The sequence below is a fragment of the Suncus etruscus genome, chromosome 4 (assembly GCF_024139225.1).
Source record: "Suncus etruscus isolate mSunEtr1 chromosome 4, mSunEtr1.pri.cur, whole genome shotgun sequence".
Classification (NCBI taxonomy): Eukaryota; Metazoa; Chordata; class Mammalia; order Eulipotyphla; family Soricidae; genus Suncus; species Suncus etruscus.
Window position 1 is genome coordinate 45,584,134 of NC_064851.1, and position 25,037 is coordinate 45,609,170.

General features: G+C 44.8%; 2 protein-coding genes and 2 non-coding genes across 4 annotated transcripts in view; 3 read left to right on the plus strand and 1 right to left on the minus strand.

Annotated features, from left to right (window-relative positions):
- The first annotated feature begins 6,223 nt into the window (after window positions 1–6,223).
- On the plus strand, window positions 6,224–14,807 carry RPL5 (ribosomal protein L5). The gene is made up of 8 exons (XM_049772279.1): window positions 6,224–6,285; window positions 7,327–7,396; window positions 7,480–7,595; window positions 8,052–8,186; window positions 11,372–11,574; window positions 12,201–12,378; window positions 13,850–13,938; window positions 14,646–14,807. Exons 1-8 carry the CDS (start codon window positions 6,283–6,285, stop codon window positions 14,743–14,745), a joined length of 894 nt encoding a protein of 297 aa, XP_049628236.1. The 5' UTR covers window positions 6,224–6,282; the 3' UTR covers window positions 14,746–14,807.
- Window positions 12,036–12,133, plus strand: LOC126007682 (small nucleolar RNA SNORD21). The gene has a single exon (XR_007495184.1). It is a non-coding gene; the product is annotated as a small nucleolar RNA SNORD21 (small nucleolar RNA).
- LOC126007695 (small nucleolar RNA SNORA66) lies at window positions 14,019–14,151 on the plus strand. Its single transcript, XR_007495191.1, has one exon. It is a non-coding gene; the product is annotated as a small nucleolar RNA SNORA66 (small nucleolar RNA).
- Window positions 14,808–16,581: 1,774 nt separating the features above from the next.
- Window positions 16,582–25,037, minus strand: part of DIPK1A (divergent protein kinase domain 1A) — a 34,507-nt gene continuing 26,051 nt past the window's right edge. Inside the window, exons 3-4 of the mRNA XM_049772251.1 lie at window positions 19,115–19,291; window positions 16,582–17,523 (exon numbers count right to left, since the gene is read on the minus strand). Coding sequence (XP_049628208.1) covers window positions 16,711–17,523; window positions 19,115–19,291 — 990 coding nt within the window. The 3' untranslated portion in view covers window positions 16,582–16,710. The remainder of the gene's footprint in view (window positions 17,524–19,114; window positions 19,292–25,037) is intronic.

Here is a 25,037-nt window from a genome sequence, read left to right on the forward strand (position 1 = left end):
GGACCTAAAGCTGGAGAAATAGTACAGTGGACAGGGCACTTACCTTGCACAAGGCCAATCCAGGTTCAATCCATGGCACCCCATATTGTACCCTAAGTACCACCAGGAGTGGTTCTTGAGCTTAGAAGAAGTATGCCCTGAGAATCACCAGTTGTGGCCCCCAAAACCAACATCAATAATAATAATAATGCTTTGATAAACTCATGTGTGTATTTATATATATATATATATATATATATATATATATATATATATATATATATAAACTCAAGTTACTGGAGAGGAAGACAGGTATTTTTGGTTTCATTTGACAAGTGCACTCTCAAAAAAGATTTGTTAAGAGTTTGTCCTTGGGGCCGGTGAGGTGGCGCTAGAGGTAAGGTGTCTGCCTTGCCAGTGCTAGCCTAGGATGGACTGCGGTTCGATCCCCCAGCGTCCCATATGGTCCCCCCAGCTAGGAGCGACTTCTGAGCACATAGCCAGGAGGAACCCCTGAGTGTCACCGGGTGTGGCCCAAAAATAAAAAAAAAAAAAAAGAGTTTGTCCTTGGGGCTGGAGAGATAGCATGGAAGTAAGGTGTTTTCCTTTCATGCAGAAGGACGGTGGTTGGAATCCCGGCATCCCATATGGTCCCCTGTGTCTGCCAGGAGCTATTTCTTTTTTTTTTTTTTTTTTTTTTTTTTTTTTGGTTTTTGGGCCACACCCGGTAATGCTCAGGGGTTACTCCTGGCTATGCGCTCAGAAGTCGCTCCTGGCTTGGGGGACCATATGGGACGCCGGGGGATCGAACCGCGGTCCGTCTCCTAGGCTAGCGCAGGTAAGGCAGGCACCTTACCTCCAGCGCCACCGCCCGGCCCCCCAGGAGCTATTTCTAAGCAGATAGCTAGGAGTAACCCCTGAGCACCGCCGGGTGTGGCCCAAAAACCAAAACAAAAAAAAAAAGGATTTGTCAAGAGTTCGTTCTTGGGGGGCCGGGTAGGTGGCGCTGGAGGTAAGGTGACTGCCTTGCAAGCGCTAGCCAAGGAAGGACCGCGGTTCGATCCCCCGGCGTCCCATATGGTCCCCCCAAGCCAGGGGCGATTTCTGAGCACATAGCCAGGAGTAACCCCTGAGCGTCAAACGGGTGTGGCCCAAAAACCAAAAAAAAAAAAAAAAAAAAGAGTTCGTTCTTGGGGCCGGAGAGATAGCATGGAGGTAAGGCGTTTGCCTTTCATGCAGAAGGACGGTGGTTGGAATCCCGGCATCCCATATGGTCCCCTGTGCCTGCCAGGAGCTATTTCTAAGCAGATAGCTAGGAGTAACCCCTGAGCACCGCTGGGTGTGGCCCAAAAACCAAAACAAAACAAAACAAAAAAAGGATTTGTCAAGAGTTCGTTCTTGGGCCGGGCGGTGGCGCTGGAGGTAAGGTGCCTGCCTTAACCTGCGCTAGCCTAGGAGACGGACCGCGGTTCGATCCCCCGGCGTCCCATATGGTCCCCCAAGCCAGGAGCGACTTCTGAGCGCATAGCCAGGAGTAACCCCTGAGCGTCACCGGGTGTGGCCCAAAAAAAAAAAAAAAAAAAAAAAAAAAAAAAAAAAAAAAAGAGTTCGTTCTTGGGGCCGGAGAGATAGCATGGAGGTAAGGTGTTTGCCTTTCATGCAGAAGGTCATCGGTTCGAATCCCGGCGTCCCATAGGGTCCCCCGTGCCTGCCAGGAGCAATTTCTGAGCATGGAGCCAGGAGTAACCCCTGAGCACTGCCGGGTGTGACCCAAAAACCACACACACAAAAAAATTCGTTCTTAATATTATATGTAGTACATATATATGTATGTATATATATATATATATGCCACATACACACATATAAGGTATGGGGCCACACCCAGCAGCACTCAGGGATTACTCTTGGCTCTGCATTTAGAAATCACTCCTGGCAGACTTTGGGAACTATATGGGATGCTGAGGATCAAAGCCAAGTCAGGGGGCTGGAGTGGTGGTGCGGAGTGTTAAAGCGTCTGCCTTGCCAGCACTAACCTAGGACAGACCACGGTTCAATCCCCTGGCGACCCATATGGTTCCCCAGGCCGGGAATAATCCCTGAGCGTCACTGGGTATGGCCCCCAAATGAAAACAAACAAAAAACATCCCAGGTCAGCTGCTTGCAAGGCAAACATCCTACCCACTGTGATATAGCTCCAGCCCTCCTGGTATATTATATTTTTTGGAACTACACCCATCAGTACATAAAGTTAACTTTTTTTTTTTTTTCTGTTTTGGTCACACCTGGCAGCACTCAGGGGCTACTCCTAGCAGGCTCAGGGAACCATATGGAATAATGCTGGGAATCGAGCCTAGGTCTGTCCCGGGTCAGCAACGTGCAAGGCAAATGCCGTACCACTGTGTTATTGCTCCAGCCCCATGGTATATTATATTTTTATCTCTGGAGAACTGGTAAAATATCAGCAAAGTGTCATCAAAAGTCAATATCTCAAAATATTTATTATTACTTTTGATAAAATAAATATTAAAATTTAAAAACAATCTTAATTCCCAAGTAGGTTTCATATTCTTTTTGTTTGTTTTGGACTGCACCTAGTGGTGCTCTCAGGAGCTGCTCCTGTCTCAGGGCTTGAGGGTGGTTCTCTGCAGTTTGGAGAACCATGTGCTGCTAGAGATTGAATCCAGAGATCCTGTATGTCAGCCTGGTCCTAGCCCTTTGAGTATTTCCCCATGCTTTCAGGTAGATTTCTTATTTGATAAGGCTTTTTTTACTCAGTTGCTTTCTTTCTAGTATTTCATGCTCCCACTCTTGTGACAGTAAAGGAATTTTTTGTTTGTTTGCTTGTCTGCTTGTTTGTTTGGTAATGCTCAAGGTGTACTCCTGGATCTGTGAGGGGTCTGTAGTGCTGAGGAGTCACTCCTGGTGGTAGTCAGGAAACCTATGTTGGGGCTGGCCAAACTGAAGTAGGCTGCTTACAAAGCCTAGTCCCCTATACCATTTTCCCAGTTCATTAAGAGATTTGTTTGTTTGTTTGTTTACTGGTTCTGTGCTCAGGAATTACTCCTGAGGTGCTTGCTATAGGGTGCCATGGAAAGAATTCTGATCTACTTTCTCTCTGGCCCCCAATACAATTTTTTTGTTTGTTTGTTTTGGGTTATATCCAGTGATGCTCAGGGATTACTCCTGGCTCTGCACTCTAAAATCACTCCTTGCAGGCTTGAGAGACCATATGGAATGCTGAGGATCAAACTGGTGTTGGTAGCATGCAAGGCAAACCATCTGACACATCGTGCTATCACTCCAGTCCCGATATACATATATATATTTTTGGTCACACCCAGTGACATACAGGGATTACTTCTGGCTGTACACTCAGAAATCACTCCTGGCAGGCCGGGATTCGAAACACCGTCCTTCTGCATGCAAGGTAAACACCCTACCTCCATGCTATCTCTCCAGCCACAAGGCTTCCTTTCTATTTCTATTAACATGGCCTCATCTAGTGAACAAGATTCCATCCCTTAAAGCTGGAGAGATAGTATGGTGCTTTAATCCCTAGCTTTATACATCCCGTTAACACTGAGCTAGCAGTTCCTCTGCACTGTTGGTATGGGTCCTCCTCTCAAAAACAAAATCCTCTCTGGAGGTTTATACTGATGCAAATTAAGTCTAATCACTTAAAAGATGACAGTTTGGGCTGGAGGGATAGTGCAGCAGTAGGCCATTTGCTTTGCACGTGGCTGACCTAGGACGGACCTGGGTTCAATCCCTGGCATCCCATATGGCCCCCCAAGCCAGGAGCAATTTCTGAGCACAGAGCCAAGAGTAACCCCTGAGTGTTACTGGGTGTGGCACCCCCCCAAAAAAAAAAGAAAAAGAAAAAAAAGAAGATGACAGTTTATTGGTTATATGTTCACCTTAATATTTGGACCCCTAGCAGATCTCAGGGGACTTGGGTACAGCTCCTGTTGACACTCAGTCAGTGGGCTGGATGGCCTGATGCTCTCACTTAGCTTTGGCATCACTCTCATCTGAAACCCTAAGCTTCTACCCTGGTAATCAACACCTGTTCCAGCCCCAGGGAAACACTGCCCTGGCACACTTGTGCTTTGTCCTCGAAACCAAAGGCAAATGTGCTAGTCATGAAGTTTTGGGTTTGTGCCTCTGTGGACATATGAAATAAATACTATGGGGACCAGAGAGATAATAGTGGTAAGGCATTTGCCTTGCATGTGGCTGACCTGGGACAAACCTGGGTTCAATTCCTGGCATCCAATATGGACCCCTGTGCCAGCCAGGAGCAAATTTCTGAGTGCAAAGCAGGGAGTAATTCTGAGCACCACTAGGTATTAGGTGTGGTCCAAAAACCAAACTAAAAAGAAATAGATACTATGGAAGGATTTGAGTAACATTTTTGTTTAGAGGAGAGGAAGAAAAAAAAGTTAAGTTGTTGAATTCTAATTTTTTTGATAAAGCAAGTGTATAAGATCCCGGATTAGGGGCCAGAGTTAGTATAGTGAGTAGGATGCTTGTTTTGAACCTCATATGGTCCCCTGCACACTGCCAGGAGTAGGCCTGAAAACTGCCAGGTATGCCCCCCCCCCCCAAAAAAAAGGATGCCAGTGTCCCATATGGTTTCCCCAAACCAGGAGCGATTTCTGAGCGCATAGCCAGGAGTAACCCCTGAGCATCACCAGGTGTGGCCCAATCCCCTCAAATGAAAAAAAAAAAGTGTGCTAATAAACGCAAAATTAATTCCTACAGATATTATTTTGTGGCTCTTACAGATCAATGTATACTTTGAAAACACACTTGAAAAGGCCAGAAGACAGGATAGATTAGGGTTCAATTCCTGGCATCACATGGTGTCTTGAGCATCACCAGATGTTCCCCAATCCTAGTAAAAACAATTTTTAAAGATTATTTTAATAAATCAGTTTACGATCCAGGACCAAAGGTGGTTGGTTCGAATCCCGGTGTCCCATATGGTCCCCGTGCCTGCCAGGAGCTATTTCTGAGCAGACAGCCAGGAGTAACCCTTGAGCACCGCCGGGTGTGGCCCCCCCCAAAAAAAATCAGTTTATCTGCTACCTTTCAACATATACCTCATGTAAAGCAAAAACAAATAACTAAGAAATAAACATTCTGAAAAGAACTGAAGATGTTTTTAAGATGATGATTATAGGGGCCGGGCGGTGGCGCTGGAGGTAAGGTGCCTGCCTTGCCTGCGCTAGCCTAGGACGGACCGCGGTTCGATCCCCCGGCGTCCCATATGGTCCCCCAAGAAGCCAGGAGCAACTTCTGAGCGCATAGCCAGGAGTAACCCCTGAGCGTCACAGGGTGTGGCCCAAAAACCAAAAAAAAAAAAAAAAAAGATGATGATTATAAAAGATAATAGTTTCGATACAGAAACAATTAATTAGGAAAATAATTATAATGTATGGGTGTCACTATAGAAATTTTTCCATTTGGAGGCCAGAGCCACAGTACGGCAGGTAGGTCGCTTGCTTTGCATGCGGCTGACCTGGGTTCCATTCCCCCCACACCCACATCCCATATGGTCCCCCAAGCACAGCCAGGAATAATAATAATTAATAATAATAATAATAATAATAATAATAATAATAATAATAATACCTGCGTGCTGAGCCAGGAGTCAAGTGTGGCCCAAATACCAAATCTTTCTATATGTTCAGAGCACAGAGTGAATGCAGAGGTACAAGGCCTGGGGGGGTGGGGCGGGGGAGCAGAATCCAGGAAGGATCAAATGCTCACTAGAACGACTAAATTATTTCTTTAGGTTTTTGTGCCATATCCGATGGTGCTCAGGACTTACTCCTGGCTCTGTGCTCAGGTTTCACCCCTGCTGGGCTCAGAGACCATCACATGGGATGCCGTGGATGGAACCAGGGTTGACTTGCTTGTAAGGCAAACGCCCTACCCGCTGTGCTATCTCTGGAGAAGAAGCACATGCTTAGGACAGGAAAGTAAAACTTCCATGATCACCCCGACTCTACTACCAGCCACGGTTAGTCCTAGCAGGAAGCGGCCACCACATTGTAAATTAAATTGCAGGGGTGGAGAGGGCTCGGCCTAGGCCAGCGTGGTCCTCCGCACAGTAGGGGGCAGCATGCGGCGCGCTGTGCGAGCGGCGCGCTCTCTCTTGCGCACGTCGCTGGCGTACACCGCCGATGCTACATACTGCGCGTGCGCGCGCGCTGCGGCCTTTTCTCCCCCCCAGAGGGCTGCTTGGCCTGGTGTCTGTGTCAAGGCGCGGACGCTGGTCTCTGTTCCCGCAGGATGGTAAGTGGCATCTCGGCCTCCGGGTGCCAAAGGTCTCCCCTGCCCTTGTCCGGATGCCAACTTAGATGCTCGCTTCGGACGCCCTGGGTCTCGGATGGCGATAGATTGCGAGGCCGTGCGCTCCCCCGGCTACCGCTCTCGGCGTGGCTCTAATGGCTGCCACCCGGCGTGCAAGCCAGCGGGGGGAGGGGCCGGGTTGCATCTTGGGGACGGGGTTGAATTAGGGGGAACAACCGGAGGGGACTCTTGCAGGCTCGCTCGGAGACACCCGACTTGCGGCCTGCATAGGTTTCCAGAGCGGTTGGAGGATGCCGGGTTGGATCTAGGCGACCGCGGCCCTACCGAGCCGGTTCCACCGTGCAATGGCAGTGCATGCTCTGGGCTTGCTTCTCCACCGTGGGGGTCTCCTAGCAATCCTTGGCGTCGGGCTGAAGAGTTAATTTGCAAATCAAGGTCGTCGATGGGCCCAGGAATAGGGTCCCGGGGCTCCCCGGAAGGAAGCTTGCTCAAGTCGGAGGCCCAGGCGGCCTACCTAGTTGGCGACTGTCTTTGATGTCAATTGAAAAGCATTGATGGGGAAGCAAGACAGAGGGCCCTGCTTGGGGGCGATGCTTGCACGAAATCGGGGCGATCTGGGTTCGCTCTTGGCCACCGAAGAGCATTAAAAAGAGGCGACGGGAACGCCCGTGTCGTGTGCTACGTGTCGGTGTGGGCTGCCCCATCCGCACTGTGCTGTCAGGCCTGATGGTTGCAGGGTGGGCCATGGTGGGAGAGACGCCAAAACCTGGGTGGGAGCTATTCAGATTATGCTGGAATTGAGGCCCCCCCTTTTTTTCTCCCAATCCCCTACTTTCCCTTTTCATAAGATTCCATCTTAAAAGATGGAAACACTTCTCTTGACCCAAGTTGACACGTTGCCTGGATCCCGGTTTTGCAGTTTCTTAAGTTTTGTTAACAAGGTGAAGTCGGATGGCAGAAGCATCTTTAAGCGGACACACCAAGGCTCTGACCATTTTGTGTCTTGTCTTTTTCAATCTGCAGGGGTTTGTCAAAGTCGTCAAGAATAAGGCATACTTCAAGAGATACCAAGTGAAATTTAGAAGACGGCGAGGTAGGGTGTCAGTTTTGAAGTTCGCACAGTATTGCCAAGGCTCTGTTTGAAAAAAGACTTTATAAAATTATTTTCTTTTTTAGAGGGCAAAACGGATTACTATGCTCGGAAACGTTTGGTGATCCAGGATAAAAATAAATACAATACACCCAAGTACAGGATGATAGTCCGGGTAACCAACAGAGACATCATTTGTCAGGTGAGATGTTTCCCAGACATGTGGCAAATCGAGTCCCTTCACTCACTGCTAGACAAGTACTCCAGAAACAAAAAATATCTAGATATCTAGATTCAGGTTTGGTGTATTTAGACTAAAGACGCCTATTTAACCATCTTCATTCCTAGTTATGGGAAGGGTGGGATGGAAAAACTTAGGCTGATAGGTGGGAGGGCTAGCTTTGACCAGATATATAGATTGTCTAGTTTTGGAAGAATAATAGAATTATGAACCAAGTTCTTTACTTCCTGTGTGACTAATTTTGCTTTATGGGTTAAAATAGAAGTAAAAAGGCAAGAGTAACACTTGATTACTATTTGCATTGGGTCTTAGTAAATCTGTATAAAAATGAAAATGCACATCTGGATATAAAACAAGTAAGAAATTGACTGGTGGTTATCAGTGAAAACACAAACTGATTTGGCTTTTCTCTTACAGATTGCTTATGCCCGTATAGAAGGAGATATGATAGTTTGTGCAGCATATGCTCATGAGCTTCCAAAGTATGGTGTGAAGGTTGGCCTGACAAACTATGCTGCAGCCTATTGTACTGGCCTGCTGCTGGCCCGCAGGGTATGTACAGGGATATATTTTTATGTGGGAGTGTAGTTTCAGATGCTCACCCTTGGATTAGGTATCTAGTCACTTGAAGTGTCTGAATAAGGCATTTTCTGGTAATCTGGGGGAAGAACTGCTTTTCTTTTTTTCCTATCCTATTTGGTGGCTCTATCTAGACTAAGAGTTTGTGCAGTGGTGGATGTTTATAAAATAGGATAGCCACATGTGCGGCTACTAGGGCCTTAACTTGAGGGGCATTGAGGCCATACTGATCTCAGATCATGCCTGGTGATGCTTGGGCTTGGGGGAATTGAACCTGAAACAGCTGTGTGCAAAGCAAGCACCTTAACTTGTACTAACCCCTACTTAACTGTTGGGTCCCAACAGAATGTTTTCTGTTGTTCGTTTTGGGGCACACCTGGCAGCTCTCAGATAATGCTCCTGGCTCGGGGAATATACAGGATTTAAGAAACTATGTCTTATTTTTAGAGGATTCTGACATTTTAGTGGGCCACACCCAGTGACACTCGGATTGCTTCTGGCTATGTGCTCAGAAATTGCTCCTGGCTTGGGGTACCGTATGGGACACCAGGGGATCGAACTCCGGTCTGTCCTAGGCTAGCGGGCTAGCGCGGGTGCACCGTCCCCCTCCTTTTTTTTGTTTTTGTTTTTTTTTTTTTTTGGGTCACCCGGCAGCACTCAGTAGTTGCTCCTGGCTTTGAACTCAGAAATTGCTCCTGCAGGCGGGGTTGGGGTGGACATATGGGATGCTGAGATTCGTACCATTGTCCTTCTGCATGCAAGGCAAAAACCCTACCTTCATGCTATCTCTCCTGTCCCGAGACTATGGGCTGGAGTGTAGCACAGCAGGTAGGATGTTTGCTTGCACTGTTGCTTTGATCCTTGGCATTCCACCAGTCTACCAGGAGTGATTTTTGTTGTTTGTTTACTGTTTGGGGGCCACCCTCAGCAACACTGTTACTTGAAGCTCTGCACTTAGAAATTGCTCCTGGCAATCTTGGGACTATATAGGATGCCAGCCATCAAACTTAGGTTAGCCACGTGCAGGACAAATGTCCTACCCATTGTGCTATTGCTCTGACCCCACACCAGGAGTGATTTCTGAACATAGTCAGGATAACCTCTGAGCACTCCTGAACCAAAAGAAAAAGTCTTGGTCTTACTTTTTGTTTTCTTGATTATTATAGTTTTGCAGTGAGATTAACATATGTGGGACCCACAATTGGGTGGAATTGGAGATCACTATCTGTCTATGAGAACAATCAAGTTAAATTTTATTGTTGTCCTTGTTTTTTTGGAGATTTTTGGGAGTCACTGCATGCAGCACTCTGGATTACCTCTAGCTCTGCTCAGAAATCGCCCCTGATAGGCCTGAGTGCGGGCAGGGCAGCGTTGGCCTGAAATAGACACAGGTTCCATCTGGAGCATCCTATATGGTCCCCTGGCCTGCTAGGAGTTACTTCTGCACACAGGGCCAGGGTTGCAGGGCCAGGAGTAAACCTGGAGAGCAGCTGGGTGTGGCCCGAAACAACAAAAAACCCAAACAAACAAAAAGTGAAATCTCTCCTGCCAGGCTTGGGGGGTTGGATCCAAGTGAGTTGTTGGGAATCAATCAGGGCCAGTCCCAGGTTGGTCACGTGCAAGACAAATGCCCTGCTGCTGTGTTATATCACTCCACTGCAAGTTACATACATTGGAATTAGCTAAATGATGGTAACCTGTATTAAGATAATTGAAGGGGTGAGGCACAAAATGTGTTTTCATGTAGAAACCTATTTTTATGGTTGGTTTTTGGGTCACACTCTTAGGTCTGCGCTTAGAAATCACTTCTGGCAGGCTTGGGGGAACCATTTGGGATGCCAGGATTCGAACCACCGTCCATCCTGAATTGGCTTTGAGCAAGACAAATACTCTACTGCTGTGCTATCGCTCCAGCCCCCAGAATCCCATTATTAAGATTTTATGCAGAATTTGTAACATTTCTGGTTATTGAATTGTAGCCAAATACTATTGAAGAAATGTGAGGATTAACTGCTTTTAGATATTAGCAGAATTGAAATATTGTGCATCCTAGTTGCTACATGGATGAAATGTGGACATTTAGAAGATTCAGAAGCTTTTTAAAAAGTGATTATAGTTGGGTATTTCAACATTTCTTTTTACAGAATATATTTTAGGGGTTGGTAAAGTGGGTAAGGGCACTTGACTTGCACTTTGCTAAGCTATGTTCTTTCTTCAGCAACTCATATGGTGCCCTGATTCCTTAAATACTTATGATTTTTGTTGTTGTTTGTTTACTATTTGGGGGCCACCCTTAGCAACACTGTTATTCGAGGCTCTGCACTTAGAAATTGCTCCTGAGGGGCCGGGCGGTGGCGCTGGAGGTAAGGTGCCTGCCTTACCTGCGCTAGCCTAGGAGACGGACTGCGGTTCGATCCCCCGGCGTCCCATATGGTCCCCCAAGCCAGGAGCGACTTCTGAGCGCATAGCCAGGAGTAACCCCTGAGCGTTACCGGGTGTGGCCCAAAAACCAAAAAAAAAAAAAAAAAAAAAAAAAAGAAATTGCTCCTGAAGGGGGCCGGAGAGATAGCACAGCGGTTTTTGCCTTGCAAGCAGCCAACCCAGGACCTAAGGTGGTTGGTTCGAATCCTGGTGTCCCGTATGGTCCCCCGTGCCTGCCCCCGTGCCTGCCAGGAGCTATTTCTGAGCAGATAGCCAGGAGTAACCCCTGAGCAATGCCGGGTGTGGCCCCAAAACAAACAAAAAAATTGCTCCTGGCAGCCTTGGGACTATATAGAATGCCAGGCATCAAACTTAGGTTAGCCACGTGCAAGACAAATATCCTACCCATTGGGCTATTGCTCTGACCCCACACCAGGAGTGATTTCTGAGCATAGTCAGAAATGGCCAGTGGTTCAATGCTTGGTTACTGTACTGCCAGAGACCAATAGACCAGCCATGCTTGGAAGACCATGATCAGACTTCATGTGGGGCACATGGCAATACGTGCGCCTTCCTGTATTTCCCCTGCCTCTAAAAGTTGATATTAGAAGTCAACTGGGGAAAAATTAGTGTATTGGAAGGAAATGCCAAGTGACAGCAGTCATTAAAGTTGTGAGGTAGAGTTAGGAGTTAGTTATCTAAGTACATTCAGATAATTGGGTTGTCTTTGTCAATAGCTTCTCAATAGATTTGGCATGGACAAGATTTATGAAGGCCAAGTGGAGGTCACTGGAGATGAATATAACGTGGAAAGCATTGATGGAAAACCTGGTGCCTTCACCTGCTATTTGGATGCAGGACTTGCCAGAACTACTACTGGAAACAAAGTTTTTGGTGCCCTGAAAGGAGCTGTGGATGGAGGCTTATCTATCCCTCACAGGTAACAGAATTTACAACTGTTTTCTGGAATCTGATACTTCTCTGTTATTTTTTCTTACTCTTTATAAATTGAAGCCAATAAAATGTAACCTTGTTAGAATATTTATAGTGTTATGGAGTATTCAAATTTGGCCCTTTTCAGAAAAGAAATGACACTCAGTACTTCTAGAAAAGTAGCCCATTAAGCCAAGCCCTACTTGCTTAAATTGGGTCTTGGCCCTATGGAGGCTATTAAACTTAAGATTTATTAGCAGATCTTTGATATGTATGCTGTTATATATGTAAGATCACATAAATTTCTCAGGAAAAGGGGAAGATGAGTGGGAAAATGAGAGACTGCTTTAAATCAGCTAATTGTTTTGTTTCCCAGTTAAACTGGAGGCTGTTACCAGTTCTGGAGACTCTGAACTGGGCAGCACAGCCTGTAAAAGTTCCTTTCTATCTGGAATTCCAGTATTTGCTGCTGAATGATGATATCCCACCAACTGAGCAAGTCTGTAGTTGGTCCTTCGGTTGCATAATGATGCGATCAGTTGTTTCAAGACGGGACTGATGGCAGCTACTGGAAGTTCCTACTTGTTCACGATTGAAATACTGTATACTAAAATATGATACACTTCATTTTAGTACCAAACGATTCCCTGGGTATGATTCGGAAAGTAAGGAATTCAGTGCTGAAGTACATCGAAAACATATTATGGGGCAGAATGTGGCAGACTATATGCGTTACCTAATGGAAGAAGATGAAGATGGCTACAAGAAACAGTTTTCTCAGTACATAAAGAACAACATCACTCCAGACATGGTAAAAATTTTAATTTAAAGTGCCTGTATTGGTGTTACTTTTGTTTATTTTCATAGTTAAAAGTTTGAATATGGGGGGGCGGAGCGATGGCACAGAGGTAGGGCATTTGCCTTGCACGTGGCTGATCCAGGATAGGCCTAAGTTCGATCCCCAGCATCCCATTTGGTCCTCCGAGATTTCTTGAGTGCATAGCCAGGAGCCTGAGCATCATTGGGTGTGGCCCAAAAACAAAAACTTTTGAATATGGAACATATTTGTGATTAAAGACTTCTTTAGATAAGGCGACTTTTATAAGGATGAAACATGAAATTGGGGTGTTGGACTCAGTATAGGCCCAACATAGGATTGTAATAAATTTCCTTTGTCAGAGTGCTTATAGGAATCTGATGCTTGAATGGTGACTGGTTTCCAGCATCTAATCTAAAGCCTGTAGGGCTTTGCATCCCTGTCATAATTAGAATGGATCCTTTAGCAGCTGAAGGAGGATAGCATCGACGTAGGTGTACCCAAAAACCAAAAAAAATGTTTTATTTTCTGTTTAAATCGGTTTGCTTTAAATTTTTGTCTCTTGAGAAGTATTGCTTGGTGATAACTTAAGATTTGAGGTGCCAGAGCATAGCGGGAGGGTATATGCCTTCTATGTGGCTCAGGTTTGATCTCCAGCATCCCTATGGCCCTCCGAGCCTGCCAGGAGTAACCTCTGAGTGCTGCTGGGTATAGCCTAAAAAAGGTTTTTGAAAGGCCAGACAATATGGCTTGAATGAAAGAACACATTCCTTACTCTGTTGCATGGACCTGGGTTTGAACCCAGGGTTTGTTCCCACCATCCCCAGTCAACACCAGGCACTGCCTCACATCAGTTCAAAAGGTTGAGTTTTGTATCAGTTTCTATTGCCGATGATAAAAGCACATTTCAGGTATTTGGAAAACGTAGGTTATGTTCTTTTGTTGTTCCAGGGAGATAGGCCTGGTAGTATTTGGAGGCCATAGTATGAGGGATGGAACTTTTGTGCTCTATTAATTGATCCACTGTCCTATCTTTGGGAATTAAGCAATACTTGGGTAGTTTAGTTCTTAGTCTTTCTTTGGAAGGACAAACTTAAGTAGAATATGACAACATACACTTGTTTGTTCCCCTTTTTGGGGGCCACACCCGGTAATGTTCAGGGGTTGGGTTACTCAGAAATTGCTCCTGTCTTGGGGGACCATATGGGATGCCGGGAGGTTGAACTGCTGTCGGCCCTAGGCTAGCGCCAGCAAGGCAGACGCCTTATCACTCCTTGCCACCGCTCTGGCCCCTGTTTGTTCGTTTTTGAGGCTATATATAGTGGGGACCATGTGGAATGCTGGGGATCAAGTTCAGGTCAGCTGTAGCCTAAACAACTACTGTCTTTGGCTCCTGGCAGTGTATTATGTTTAGGGCATTTGAAAGGAAACCAAGTACTGTTTGCTTTGATTTGCTTTGTTTCAGATGGAGCAGATGTATAAGAAAGCTCATGCAGCTATAAGGAAAAACCCTGTCTATGAGAAAAAGCCTAAGAGAGAAGTTAAAAAGAAGAGGTATGTGTTTTTATTGTCTTTTCAAGAGAAAGATAGGGACTCTTCCTGTCTTTGCTCTTCCTCTGATTTTAGATGAAGTTGGGCAAACTCGATCACTAACTCTGCATGATGTTGCAGATGTGAGGGGAACCAGGTTTGCTAAAGTAACTGTAGTGATAGAAGTCGATTAACTTCAGATTCTACTGAGGTTGTCTATTCTATCCTAGGACATGTTAAGTGCAAGGTTTCTACCTTTTAGGAGGCTTGCCAAAGGAGAGAATAAAGTAGGAAATAATACTGGGCATTGCCAACTACTGCATGTATTTTGGACCCTGTATGGTACTGGATAGCATCACAAAAGTTGGTTAGGAAGTTAGAGATTATACATCGGTAAAATATAGCAGAATGTGGAATTATTTTCTCTAATTATACTTTCTTTTTAACCAAAGTAACATTGTCCTCTTTTGGGGGGGGGTTTGGGCCACACCCAGCAGTGCTCAGGGGTTACTCCTGGCTGTCTGCTCAGAAATAGCTCCTGGCAGGCAATGGGGGACCATATGGGACACCGGGATTCGAACCAACCACCTTTGGTCCTGGATCGGCTGCTTGCAAAGCAAACGCCACTGTGCTATCTCTTCGGGCCCCAACATTGTCCTCTTTTAAGTTAATGTTGGTTATAATTTTATAAGTCACATGTGGTTTTTAAATTGTTACTATCTCTTTCTTAGGTGGAACCGTCCCAAAATGTCTCTTGCCCAGAAGAAAGATCGGGTTGCCCAGAAGAAAGCAAGTTTCCTCAGAGCTCAGGAGAGGGCTGCCGAGAGCTAAAAATTACCATGATTTTTTATGGGGATTTTTCAAAGACAACAATAAACTTATTGACCAAGCAATGATTCCTGTGTAAAGCTTGTATATGGGGGGGAGAAAGGACTGAAATAAGATGGAAATTTCTGGGGCCGGAGAGATAGCATGGAGGGTAGTGCGTTTGCTGGCATCCCGAACCTGCCAGAAATGACTTCTGAGCGTAGAGCCAGGAGTAACCAACCTCTGAGTGCTGCTGGGTTTAACCCAAAACAAACAAACAAAGGTGGAAATTTCCGTTTGATTCAAGGTGTGTGCACTTGTTTTTCAAGCGTTTTTTTTTTTCCTTCCTGACAATTTTACCTCAAAGTTATGGGATTCAGCTTTTCCCATTGGCAAATAGACTATCTTCTAGGAAATATGTTATCCACTCATGATGGTAATGGTAAAAAAATCTATATGGTTGAGGGATGTGAAGGTGTTTGAAATTGCAGTTGAATTTAACAAAAGACTTGCCTTTGGGACTGGAGAGATAGCAAAGCGGTAGGGTGTTTGCCTAGCATGTGGCCGACCCAGGATGAAACCTGTTTTGATCCCTGGCATCCCATTTGGTCCCACAAGCCTTCCAGGAGCAATTTCTGAGCACAGCCAGGAGGTGACTACCAAAAGAATCTGAAACCTAGGTTTCAATATGACTCACTGTTTACATAGCTCCAATTCAAGGAAAGAGTGAAGCAAGTTAATGGCATTAGATAGAGCGTTTGAGGCCTAAGAGATAGTACATTTAAGTCACTTAAAAAGCCTGCACGGGTTTATGCCGTCCCAAGAATAATTCCTTAGCACAGCCAGGTAATATACCTTAACGCTAAATAAAAAAGATCAGGTTTGGGACATGATCATCTATATAGGATTTGTTTGGGGGCCACACCCAGCAGTGCTTGGTTACTCCTGGCTCTCAGAAATCACTTCTGGCAGGCTCGGGGAAACGTGATGCCAGGAATCGAACTTGGGTCCATCCCAGGTTGGCAAAGTGCAAGGCAAACGCCCTACCGCTGTAGCCCCTCAGATTTGGAAGAACTTTGCTGCTGGTAGCCCTCTGAATTAATTCAAAGTCGATCTGGATTCAGCTGAAATCATGCCAAATGGGCTGATTTCTAGCGCTAAACTTTAAAGAGGCTTAGTACCCTAAACATCTAAATTAATATATGCACTCAACAGGGGCTGGAGAGTAGGTGTATGGCATTGTACTTAAACCACCAAGCTTTACTGTTCTCATGGGTGCCTACTCAAAATGCATTTTAGTCATTAAAAAACTTAGTCCACCATTTGTTTATAAAGGAGTACTTTTAATTTCCCTGCTTTGCAGGCTTAGATTTTGTTAATGTGCAAACTTTACCATGCTAAGACATTAGTAAATTTATGTATAAATTTTTCCTTTAACAGCAGCATCAATGCAAACACAATGTTTCCAGGATTGGTATTTTGGCTGACAGTTACAAAATACTCACGCTCAATATTTATGGAATGAGATTTCACAGCATTTTAAGTCATAGTTACACAGTGAAATGTATTGGGGAAAGTACCAGCGCTTCTAAAAGGGCAGGAAGGAAGTCTTGGAGCCTGTTAATCCTATACCTGCCATCATTTCAGCGAATAATGTGTTATTGAGATGATGGTTTCTTTTTTTTTTTTTTTTTTTTTTTGGGCCACACCCGGTAACGCTCAGGGGTTACTCCTGGCTATGAGCTCAGAAGTTGCTCCTGGCTTGGGGGACCATATGGGACGCCGGACCGCGGTCCGTTCAAGGCTAGCGCAGGTAAGGCAGGCACCTTACCTCTTGCGCCACCGCCCGGCCCCGAGATGATGGTTTCTTGGGTTCAGGGAAAAGGGATTTAATTTAGGCAGGGATTTTAATCAGAAACTTTTTTTTTTTTTGTAATACTCAAAAATTTTAAAAGTGGTTGGATTCCTACAATGGTCACAATGTCTAAATCAAGAGTCATTTGTATAGGAAATTTTCTTCCACAGTAGTGTTTTAAGATTATTTAGTATCAAAGAATGTTCCATTTCCATTTGATTTGCTGTGACCTTGAGAGCAATACAAGAATAAAGCTGCTTTTCTAATTCCTCGCGAATTTCACTTGGAGCACCACGCAATAAATAGTCTTTGAGTAACTGACAGGCTTTTGCCAAATTTGGTTGTATCACTTCTGAAGTACACTTCATTGTAGTCTGATCGCAGCTAGTTCGACAGTCTGTGCCATAGACACAGTCCAAGTCAGACTCACAGTGACGATCCTTTATAAGTTCTTTCAGGTTTGTCTCTGGCACAATTTTTCTCATGTCCACCATTTTCAGGTCATACTTATCATTATATCCTAGGTTTTTGGCACTAGTATCACACATGAGGAAGTTTCCATAAGGACCATGGAAAACATCTTCCACAAATTCTAGAAGTCCTATGGCTATTTTAGCCTTTCTAGGCCATGATGGTGTGAATAACTGATCCATGCTTCTTCTGAACCCAGATGGAATAAAAAGTTCAATGACCCAGGGCAGGCTAATTCCGTAAAGAGAGGTATGTTCAACACTTTCCATGACATAGAGGTCACCACAGAAACCCATTAATTTGGGGGTATGCTCTTTGTCTTGGAGTATCACCATGAGAAGAAATTCATTCAACTGAAGAAGTGCCCATGCAGACTTGGCTTCTCCCAGGGAAACCTGTCCATCTTTGTCACCATCAGCTACAGTCAAGATGAGATTAACCAGTTCAGAGAGGTTTCCTTGATCCCCCAACTTTGCCTGAAAAGATACGATTTTTGCTAATTAGGGTAAGAATAAAAAACATCTTGTCTAACATACTAATTCGTAGGAATTACGCTAAAATGCTAGTGAATCGAAATGCCAAGTATTAATGGTGCTAAGTATATTAAACTGGCCAAAGAGATAGTAAAATGGGTAGGCACTTGGCCTATGCCAATCCCTGACACCCCAAAATGGTAGATCCTGCAAGCCCCATCAGAAGTGATCTCTGTTGGGGCTGGAGTGATAGCACAGCAGGGAGGGCATTTGTCTTGCATGTGGCTGACCCAGGTTCAATTTCCAGCTTTCCATATGCTCATCCGAGCATTCAGGAATGACCCCTGAGTGCAGTCAGGAGTAACCCCTGAGCAATGCAGGGTGTGGTCCCAAAACAAAAGTAAAAAAAATTTACATTTGGGGAATATTACTGTGTCACTTTTACTGTTTTTGTTATAATGTCAAACTTATTTATCCATGGCTTTTATTTCCATTTATTATGTGATCAAAAACATGTACTAAGAACACCTACATTTTTCCTTGACATTATTCAATAAACAGTACAGTGTAACAAGTGCTTTTGTAGCATTGGGGGGGGGGGTTGGGTCACAACGGCAGTGCTCAGAGGTTACTCCTGGCTCTGTTCTCAGAAATCACCCCTGGCGGGGCCGGGCGGTGGCGCTGGAGGTAAGGTGCCTGCCTTGCCTGCGCTAGCCTAGGACGGACCGCGGTTCGATCCCCCGGCGTCCCATATGGTCCCCCAAGAAGCCAGGAGCAACTTCTGAGTGCATAGCCAGGAGTAACCCCTGAGCGTCACAGGGTGTGGCCCAAAAACCAAAAAAAAAAAAAAGAAATCACCCCTGGCAGGCTCGGGGGACCATATGGGATACTGGGATTTGAATCACCATCAGTCTTGGGCCGGCTACGTACAAAGCAAACGCCCTACTGCTGTGCCATATCTCCAGCCCCCTTACATAGCATTTATATTGTATTAGGTATTTAAATTAATCTAAAAAGCTGATTGAAAATGTATGGGAGGGCCGGAGTGATCGCATAGTGGGCAGAGCATTTGCCGTGTACATGGTTGACCAGGGTTCAATCCCTGGTATCCCATATGGTTTCCTGAGCAATGTCAGGAGTAATTTCTGAATACAGAGCCAAAAGTAAACCCTGAACACTATCAAGTATGGCCCCCAAACAAAAAACAAGCAAAAGAAATGTATAGAAGTGTGCAAATAATTTGTACACAAGCATCATGTCATTTTATAGAAGGGTTCTGAGTATAGGTTTGTTATCCAGGAGACCTTGGAATTCCCTGCTAATATTGCTAATTCCCTGCTAATTCCCTGCTGATACTGAGATACAACTATTTCAGCCCATCTGCTTAACCAATTCACTTTTCATATTAGACACTTTTAGTTACTATAAATAAAACTGAAGAAAACATCCTCCACATTTTTTTCTTCTTTTTGAATAATTTCCTTAAGCTAGAGTCCCTGATAAAGGTTAAAGAAGAGAACATTTTCACACCAACTCTTCCAGAAGAGTGCACAGAACAATTTTACACCATTTATATACAAATGCAAATACTCACTTTAAAAAGACTATAGACCATTTCCTTGAATTTCTGAACAGTAGTTCCTCTTGTTGGCTTATCAAACAGAACTATTTCCTTTCTTGGTTCCAATTCTGTTCCAAAATCAAGATGAAGTGCTTGTTCCATTTGACATTTCACAACACCTGGAAGATTATCCCAAACCCCTAAATACATCTATGTAGGGGGAAAAAAAAAGACAAATCAGGCTTTAAAATGAGTGTAGGGGCCGGAGAGGTGGCACAAGTGGTAGGGTGTTTGCCTTGCAAGTGATAGCCTAGGACAGACAGAGATTTGATCCCCTGGTCCTATATGGTCTCCCAAGCCAGGAGGGATTTCTGAGCGCAGAGCCAGGAGTAACCCCTGAGCATCACAGGATGTGGCCCAAAAGCAAAACGAAACAAAACAAAGGGTGTAAAACTACTCTGAGTGATAGTATAGTGGGTAGGGCACTTGCTTTGCATGCTGCTGACCCAGGTTCTCCGCCCAACATCCTATATGGTTCCCCAGGCATAGTCAGGATAATTTCTTTCTCTCTCTCCTCTCCTCTCTCAATAAAGCTAGCTGTCGATTTTGTTGATCTCTTCAAAGAGCCAACTTTTCATTACACTGATTTTTCTTTATTGTAATCTATGTTGTTTCCTTCTGTAACTTTGTATTTAGTTTAGTTTTTCTTTTTTCTAGTTCCTTAATTTGCAAGGCTCAATTATTGACTTGAGATCTTTCCATTTCTCTCTCTCTTTTTTTTTTTTTTTTGTTTGTTTTTGGGTCACACCCGGCAGTGTTCAGGGTTACTCCTGGCTATCTGCTCAGAAATAGCTCCTGGCAGGCACGGGGGACCATATGGCACACCGGGATTCGAACCAACCACCTTAGGTCCTGGATCAGCTGCTTGCAAGGCAAACACCACTGTGCTATCTCTCTGGGCCCAAGATCTTTCCATTTCTTAAGGGGTTTTCTTTATTTCTGGACCATACCCAGTGACACTCAAGTCTTCCTTCTGGGTCCAGGGTTCAGGAATCACTCCTAAGGGATTGGGGACCATAGATAATACTAGGATCTAATCAAGATTGGCTGCATGCAAGGCAAATGCTTTATTTCCTGTACTATCTCACTAGTCCATGTTTAAGGTTTTTGTAACTATAAATATGTTTGTTTGGTATTTGGTTTTGGCCCACACTCAGTGGTGTTGCTCTACTCGTAGCTATGTGCTCAGCAATCATTACTGGTGGTGCTTGAGGGACAATATGTTGTGCTGGGATAAGAACTGCTTGTTTGCAAGGTAAGCACATTAACCCCTTATACATCTCTCTGGCCTCAAACATATGATTTTATTTTATTTATGTATTTATTTATTCATTTTTCCATTCATTTATTTATTTTGGGTTTCTGGGCCACACTGGTGTTGCTTAGGGGTTACTCCTGGCTCTGCACTCAGAAATCACTCCTGGCAGGCTTGACCATATGGGACACCAGGGATGAACCCAGGTTCGTCCTGGCTGCATGCAAGGCAAATGCCCTACCGCTGCGCTATTGCTCAGGCGCCCCTATTTCTTTTCTTTTCTTTTTGTTTTTTTTTAGTCACACCTAGCAGCATTCAGGGGCTACTCCTGGCTCTACACTCAGAAATTGTCCCCAGGGCCGGGCGGTGGCGCTAAAGGTAAGGTGCCTGCCTTGCCTGCGCTAGCCTTGGACAGACCGCGGTTCGATCCCCCGGTGTCCCATATGGTCCCCCAAGCCAGGAGCGACTTCTGAGCACATAGCCAGGAGTAAGCCCTGAGCGTTACCGGGTGTGGCCCAAAAACCAAAAAAAAAAAAAAAAAAAAAAAAAAAAGAAATTGTCCCCAGCAGGCTCAGGGGACCATATAGGATGCTGGAATTCGAACCACTGTCCTTTTGCATGCAAGGCAAATGCCTACTGCTGTGCTATCTCTCCGGCCACAGCCCCCTATTTATTCTTTATTTTATTTTATTTTATTTTATTTTAGTTTTTGGGTCACACCTGGCAGCGCTCAGGGATTACTCCCGGTTATGTGCTCAGAAATCGCCCATGTCAGGCTCAGGGATCAAATGGGATGCTGGGATTTGAACCACTGTCTTGGATCAATGGCATGCAAGACAAATGCGCTACCACTGTGCTACTTACTATGTAGTAGTGTATCCTAATAACTTACAACAATTATATAATATAAATACTATTATTTCGGGCCCAGAGAGATAGCACAGCGGCGTTTGCCTTGCAAGCAGCCGATCCAGGACCAAAGGTGGTTGGTTCGAATCCCGGTGTCCCATATGGTCCCCCATGCCTGCCAGGAGCTATTTCTGAGCAGACAGCCAGGAGTAACCCCTGAGCACCGCCAGGTGTGACCCAAAAACCAAAAAAAAAAAAAAAAAAAAAAAACACACAAAAAAACCTATTATTTCTTCATATTTATTTTGGGGAAAAATAAAGCAGAGAGAAAAGAAACAGCACATTAAGGTAATACAACAGTGGCAAAGCCACTTTGAACCCTGGTAATCCACTTCCATATATATTAAAATATAGGACCGTGTTAATTCAGAGCTGATAGTATCGCTCCCTTGTGTCAAACCGCCCAAGTAAATTAGAACAGAGTCCAAAGTTCTTTCCGCTTTCAGTTAGACTTAACCTGGAATACTTCTCAGCCCAATCTTGTGCCACTTCCTTCCTGCCTCTGTCCTAAGTGCACTGGTCTGCCCTCAACTGTCTCCCAAGCACAGTTTGGTATTCCTTGAACTTATCAAGCTTATTCCTGTTTTCTGACATGCTTTACCTGCTGCTGGTTCTGTTGGGCCTGTACAATTGCAGATTTTCACACAGCAGCTCCTTTAAATTATTCAAGTCTGAGTTCTAGTTTCACAGTGCTAGCTTTCCCCAATTCCCCATCTAGAGCTCCTCCATCTCAGATCACTCTCCATCTCATCACCGCATTTCATTCTCTGTCACACTTTTGGCATTTTCTGAAATAATCCCATGTATTAATTTATTAGATCATCTATCGTCTATCTTCTCACATGAAAAAAAAAAAAGGGAGGGGGCCGAGTGATAACACAGCAGGTAGGGTATTTCCTTTGCATGCAGTTGACCTGAGTTTGATACCCAGCATCCCATGTGGTCCCCTAGGCCTGCCAGGTTCGATTCCTGAGCACAGAGAGCCAAGGTTAACCCCTGAGCTCTGGGTGTGGCTCAAAAATTAAAAAAGGGGCCGGAGAGATAGTATGGAGGTAGGGCATTTGCCTTGCATGCAGAAGGATGGTGGTTCGAATCCTGGCATCCCATTATGGTCCCCCGAGTCTGCCAGGAGCAATTGCTGAGCATAAGATCCAGGAGGAACCCCTGAGTGCTGCTGGGTGTGACACCCCTCCCCCCCAAAAAAGCACATGAAATCTGAGGTATTGTCTGTCATCCCAAAGCCTCAAACAGTACCTAACATATAGTAGAGACCCAAATGTTGAATTTTGTTTCAGAAATTCTCTTTATTTGTGGGGAAAATGGGAAAGGTTCTCCCAGGTGGTGCTCAGGAGGTCTTTGCCCTACTGGGTGATTTTTGGCCAGCCGAGCTGTCAGTTCAGTGCAAGGATCCAAAGGCATGATTATGTTGCTCTGGTTCAGCAGTGCTGATGATATCTGAGCCATTCTGGTGGTACTTTGGGGCCCCCAGGCCATACCTGGCAATGCTTGAGAGACTAGGTGATGCCAGGAATCAAACCTACATTGGGGCCATGCCAATCAGGCACTCTATCGGCTATTCTCTCTCCCAACCCCTCACAAATGCCCTTAAACATGATTAATACTGTCCACTTAAATTTTTTTTCAGATATGAACATTTTTATTTTATAATAATATATTTAGTTAATCTAAATTTTATTTTATGGAGTATTATTACTGAGCTAGAAAGAGAGTACAGTGATTAAAGTGCTTGCCAGCATGAGGCTAACTCTGATTTGATCACCAGTGCTGCATATAGTTTCCCTCCCAGAGACCAAACATTATTAGGAGTGATCCCTAAGCACATAGCCAGGAATAAGCCCTGACCACAGCCAAATGTGGCTCCCAAGCAAAATAAATTATATAGGAAGCTTAGAAACAATAAAAAGGAAAGAAGATGAACATAACGAGGCTGGAGCAGTGGTGCATTTTGCCTTGCATGCGCTAGCCTAGGAATGGACCTCAGTTTGATCCCCCGGCTTCCCATATGGTCCTCCAAGCCAGGAGTGATTTCTTTCTTTCTTTTTTTTTGGTTTTTGGGTCACACCAAGCAGTGCTCAGGGGTTACTTCTGGCTCCATGCCCAGAAATCGCTCCTGGCAGGCTCAGGGGACCATATGATATGCCGGGATTCAAACCAATGACCTGCATGAAAGGCAAACGCCTTATCTCCATGCTATCTCTCCGGCCCAGGAGTGATTTCTGAGTGCATAGCCCAGGAGTAACCCCTGAGCATCACAGGGTGTGGCCCCAAAACAAACAAACAAACAAAAAAAAAAAACGATGAGCATAAAAGTCACGTAGTATTCTATATTTCAAGGGTCATCAGTTTTGCTGTTTTCTTCTGGTCCAATAGAATACACCTGATATTTCTATGATAATAAGGCAGAACATTTTCTTCAGACTTTTTATTTTTTTATTTTTATTATTATTATTATTTTTTGGGGGGGGTCACACCTGGCAGCACTCAGGGGTTACTCCTGGCTCTGTGCCCAGAAATCGCCCCTGGCAGGCACAGGGGTCATATGGGATGCCGGGATTCGAACCACCGACCTTCTGCATGAAAGACAAACGCCTTACCTCCATGCTATCTCTCTGGCCCCAGATTTTTTATTTTGAGGTCGGCTTTTTTTGGTGATCAGGGGACCATAGCTGGTGTTGGAAGGGAGTTGGGGTCAGGCTGTATATGAAAGACTAGAACTTTATCCCTGCTTCTTTTCTTCTTTTGTTCTTCTTTTGTGCCCTAGTTTGCAATGAACTTTGCTGATGTCCACATTTTAATTCATCACTCATATATGGACACAGTGTTATATCAGAAAGGTCTCCTCTAAAGTACATCACCACACCCCTGACTCACAGTTCTTTACCAATCTGCCCCGAAACAAACTCTACAGAACACTCTATAGTCATGTTGGCTATTTATTTACCAACTATCAACTGTTTGTGTTGCTTGCTCTTCTGTGAAAATGTAAGTTCCGTAAAAAAAATAATTTTACCTTTTTTTTTTTTTTTTTTTTGGTTTTTGGGCCACACCCGGCAGTGCTCAGGGGTTACTCCTGGTTATCTGCTCAGAAATAGCTCCTGGCAGGCACGGGGACCATATGGGACACCAGGATTCGAACCAACCACCTTAGGTCCTGGATCGGCTGCTTGCAAGGCAAACACCGCTCTGCTATCTCCGGCCCCAATTTTAACAATTTTAATCACCATTTTATTCCTTTACTTAGAATAATCATCTGAAAGACAGCTGACTCTTGAACTACACAGGGAATAGGGGCCTGATCTCTAAAATCCAAGCAGAAGCCTCTCCCCTCCCAATTTAACTATAAGAAGCCTATTAGTGAAGGGCTTTTTGGAATGAGTGCGGGCACCATCCCCATACATCTCCTTCTTCCAGGAGGCCTGGCAGATCAGTATCAGTAATAATAATATAATAATAATAATAAAAGCCACAGTATCAGTAATAGTGCTTTGAATTTCTGGACAACTTCATTTGTTAGATGCTGTCATCCCTATAGGAATACACTAATTTTTTTTTTTTTTGGTTTTTTTTTTTTGGTTTTTGGGCCACACCCGTTTGATGCTCAGGGGTTACTCCTGGCTATGTGCTCAGAAATCGCCCCTGGCTTGGGGGGACCATATGGGACGCCGGGGGATCGAACCGCGGTCCTTCCTTGGCTAGCGCTTGCAAGGCAGA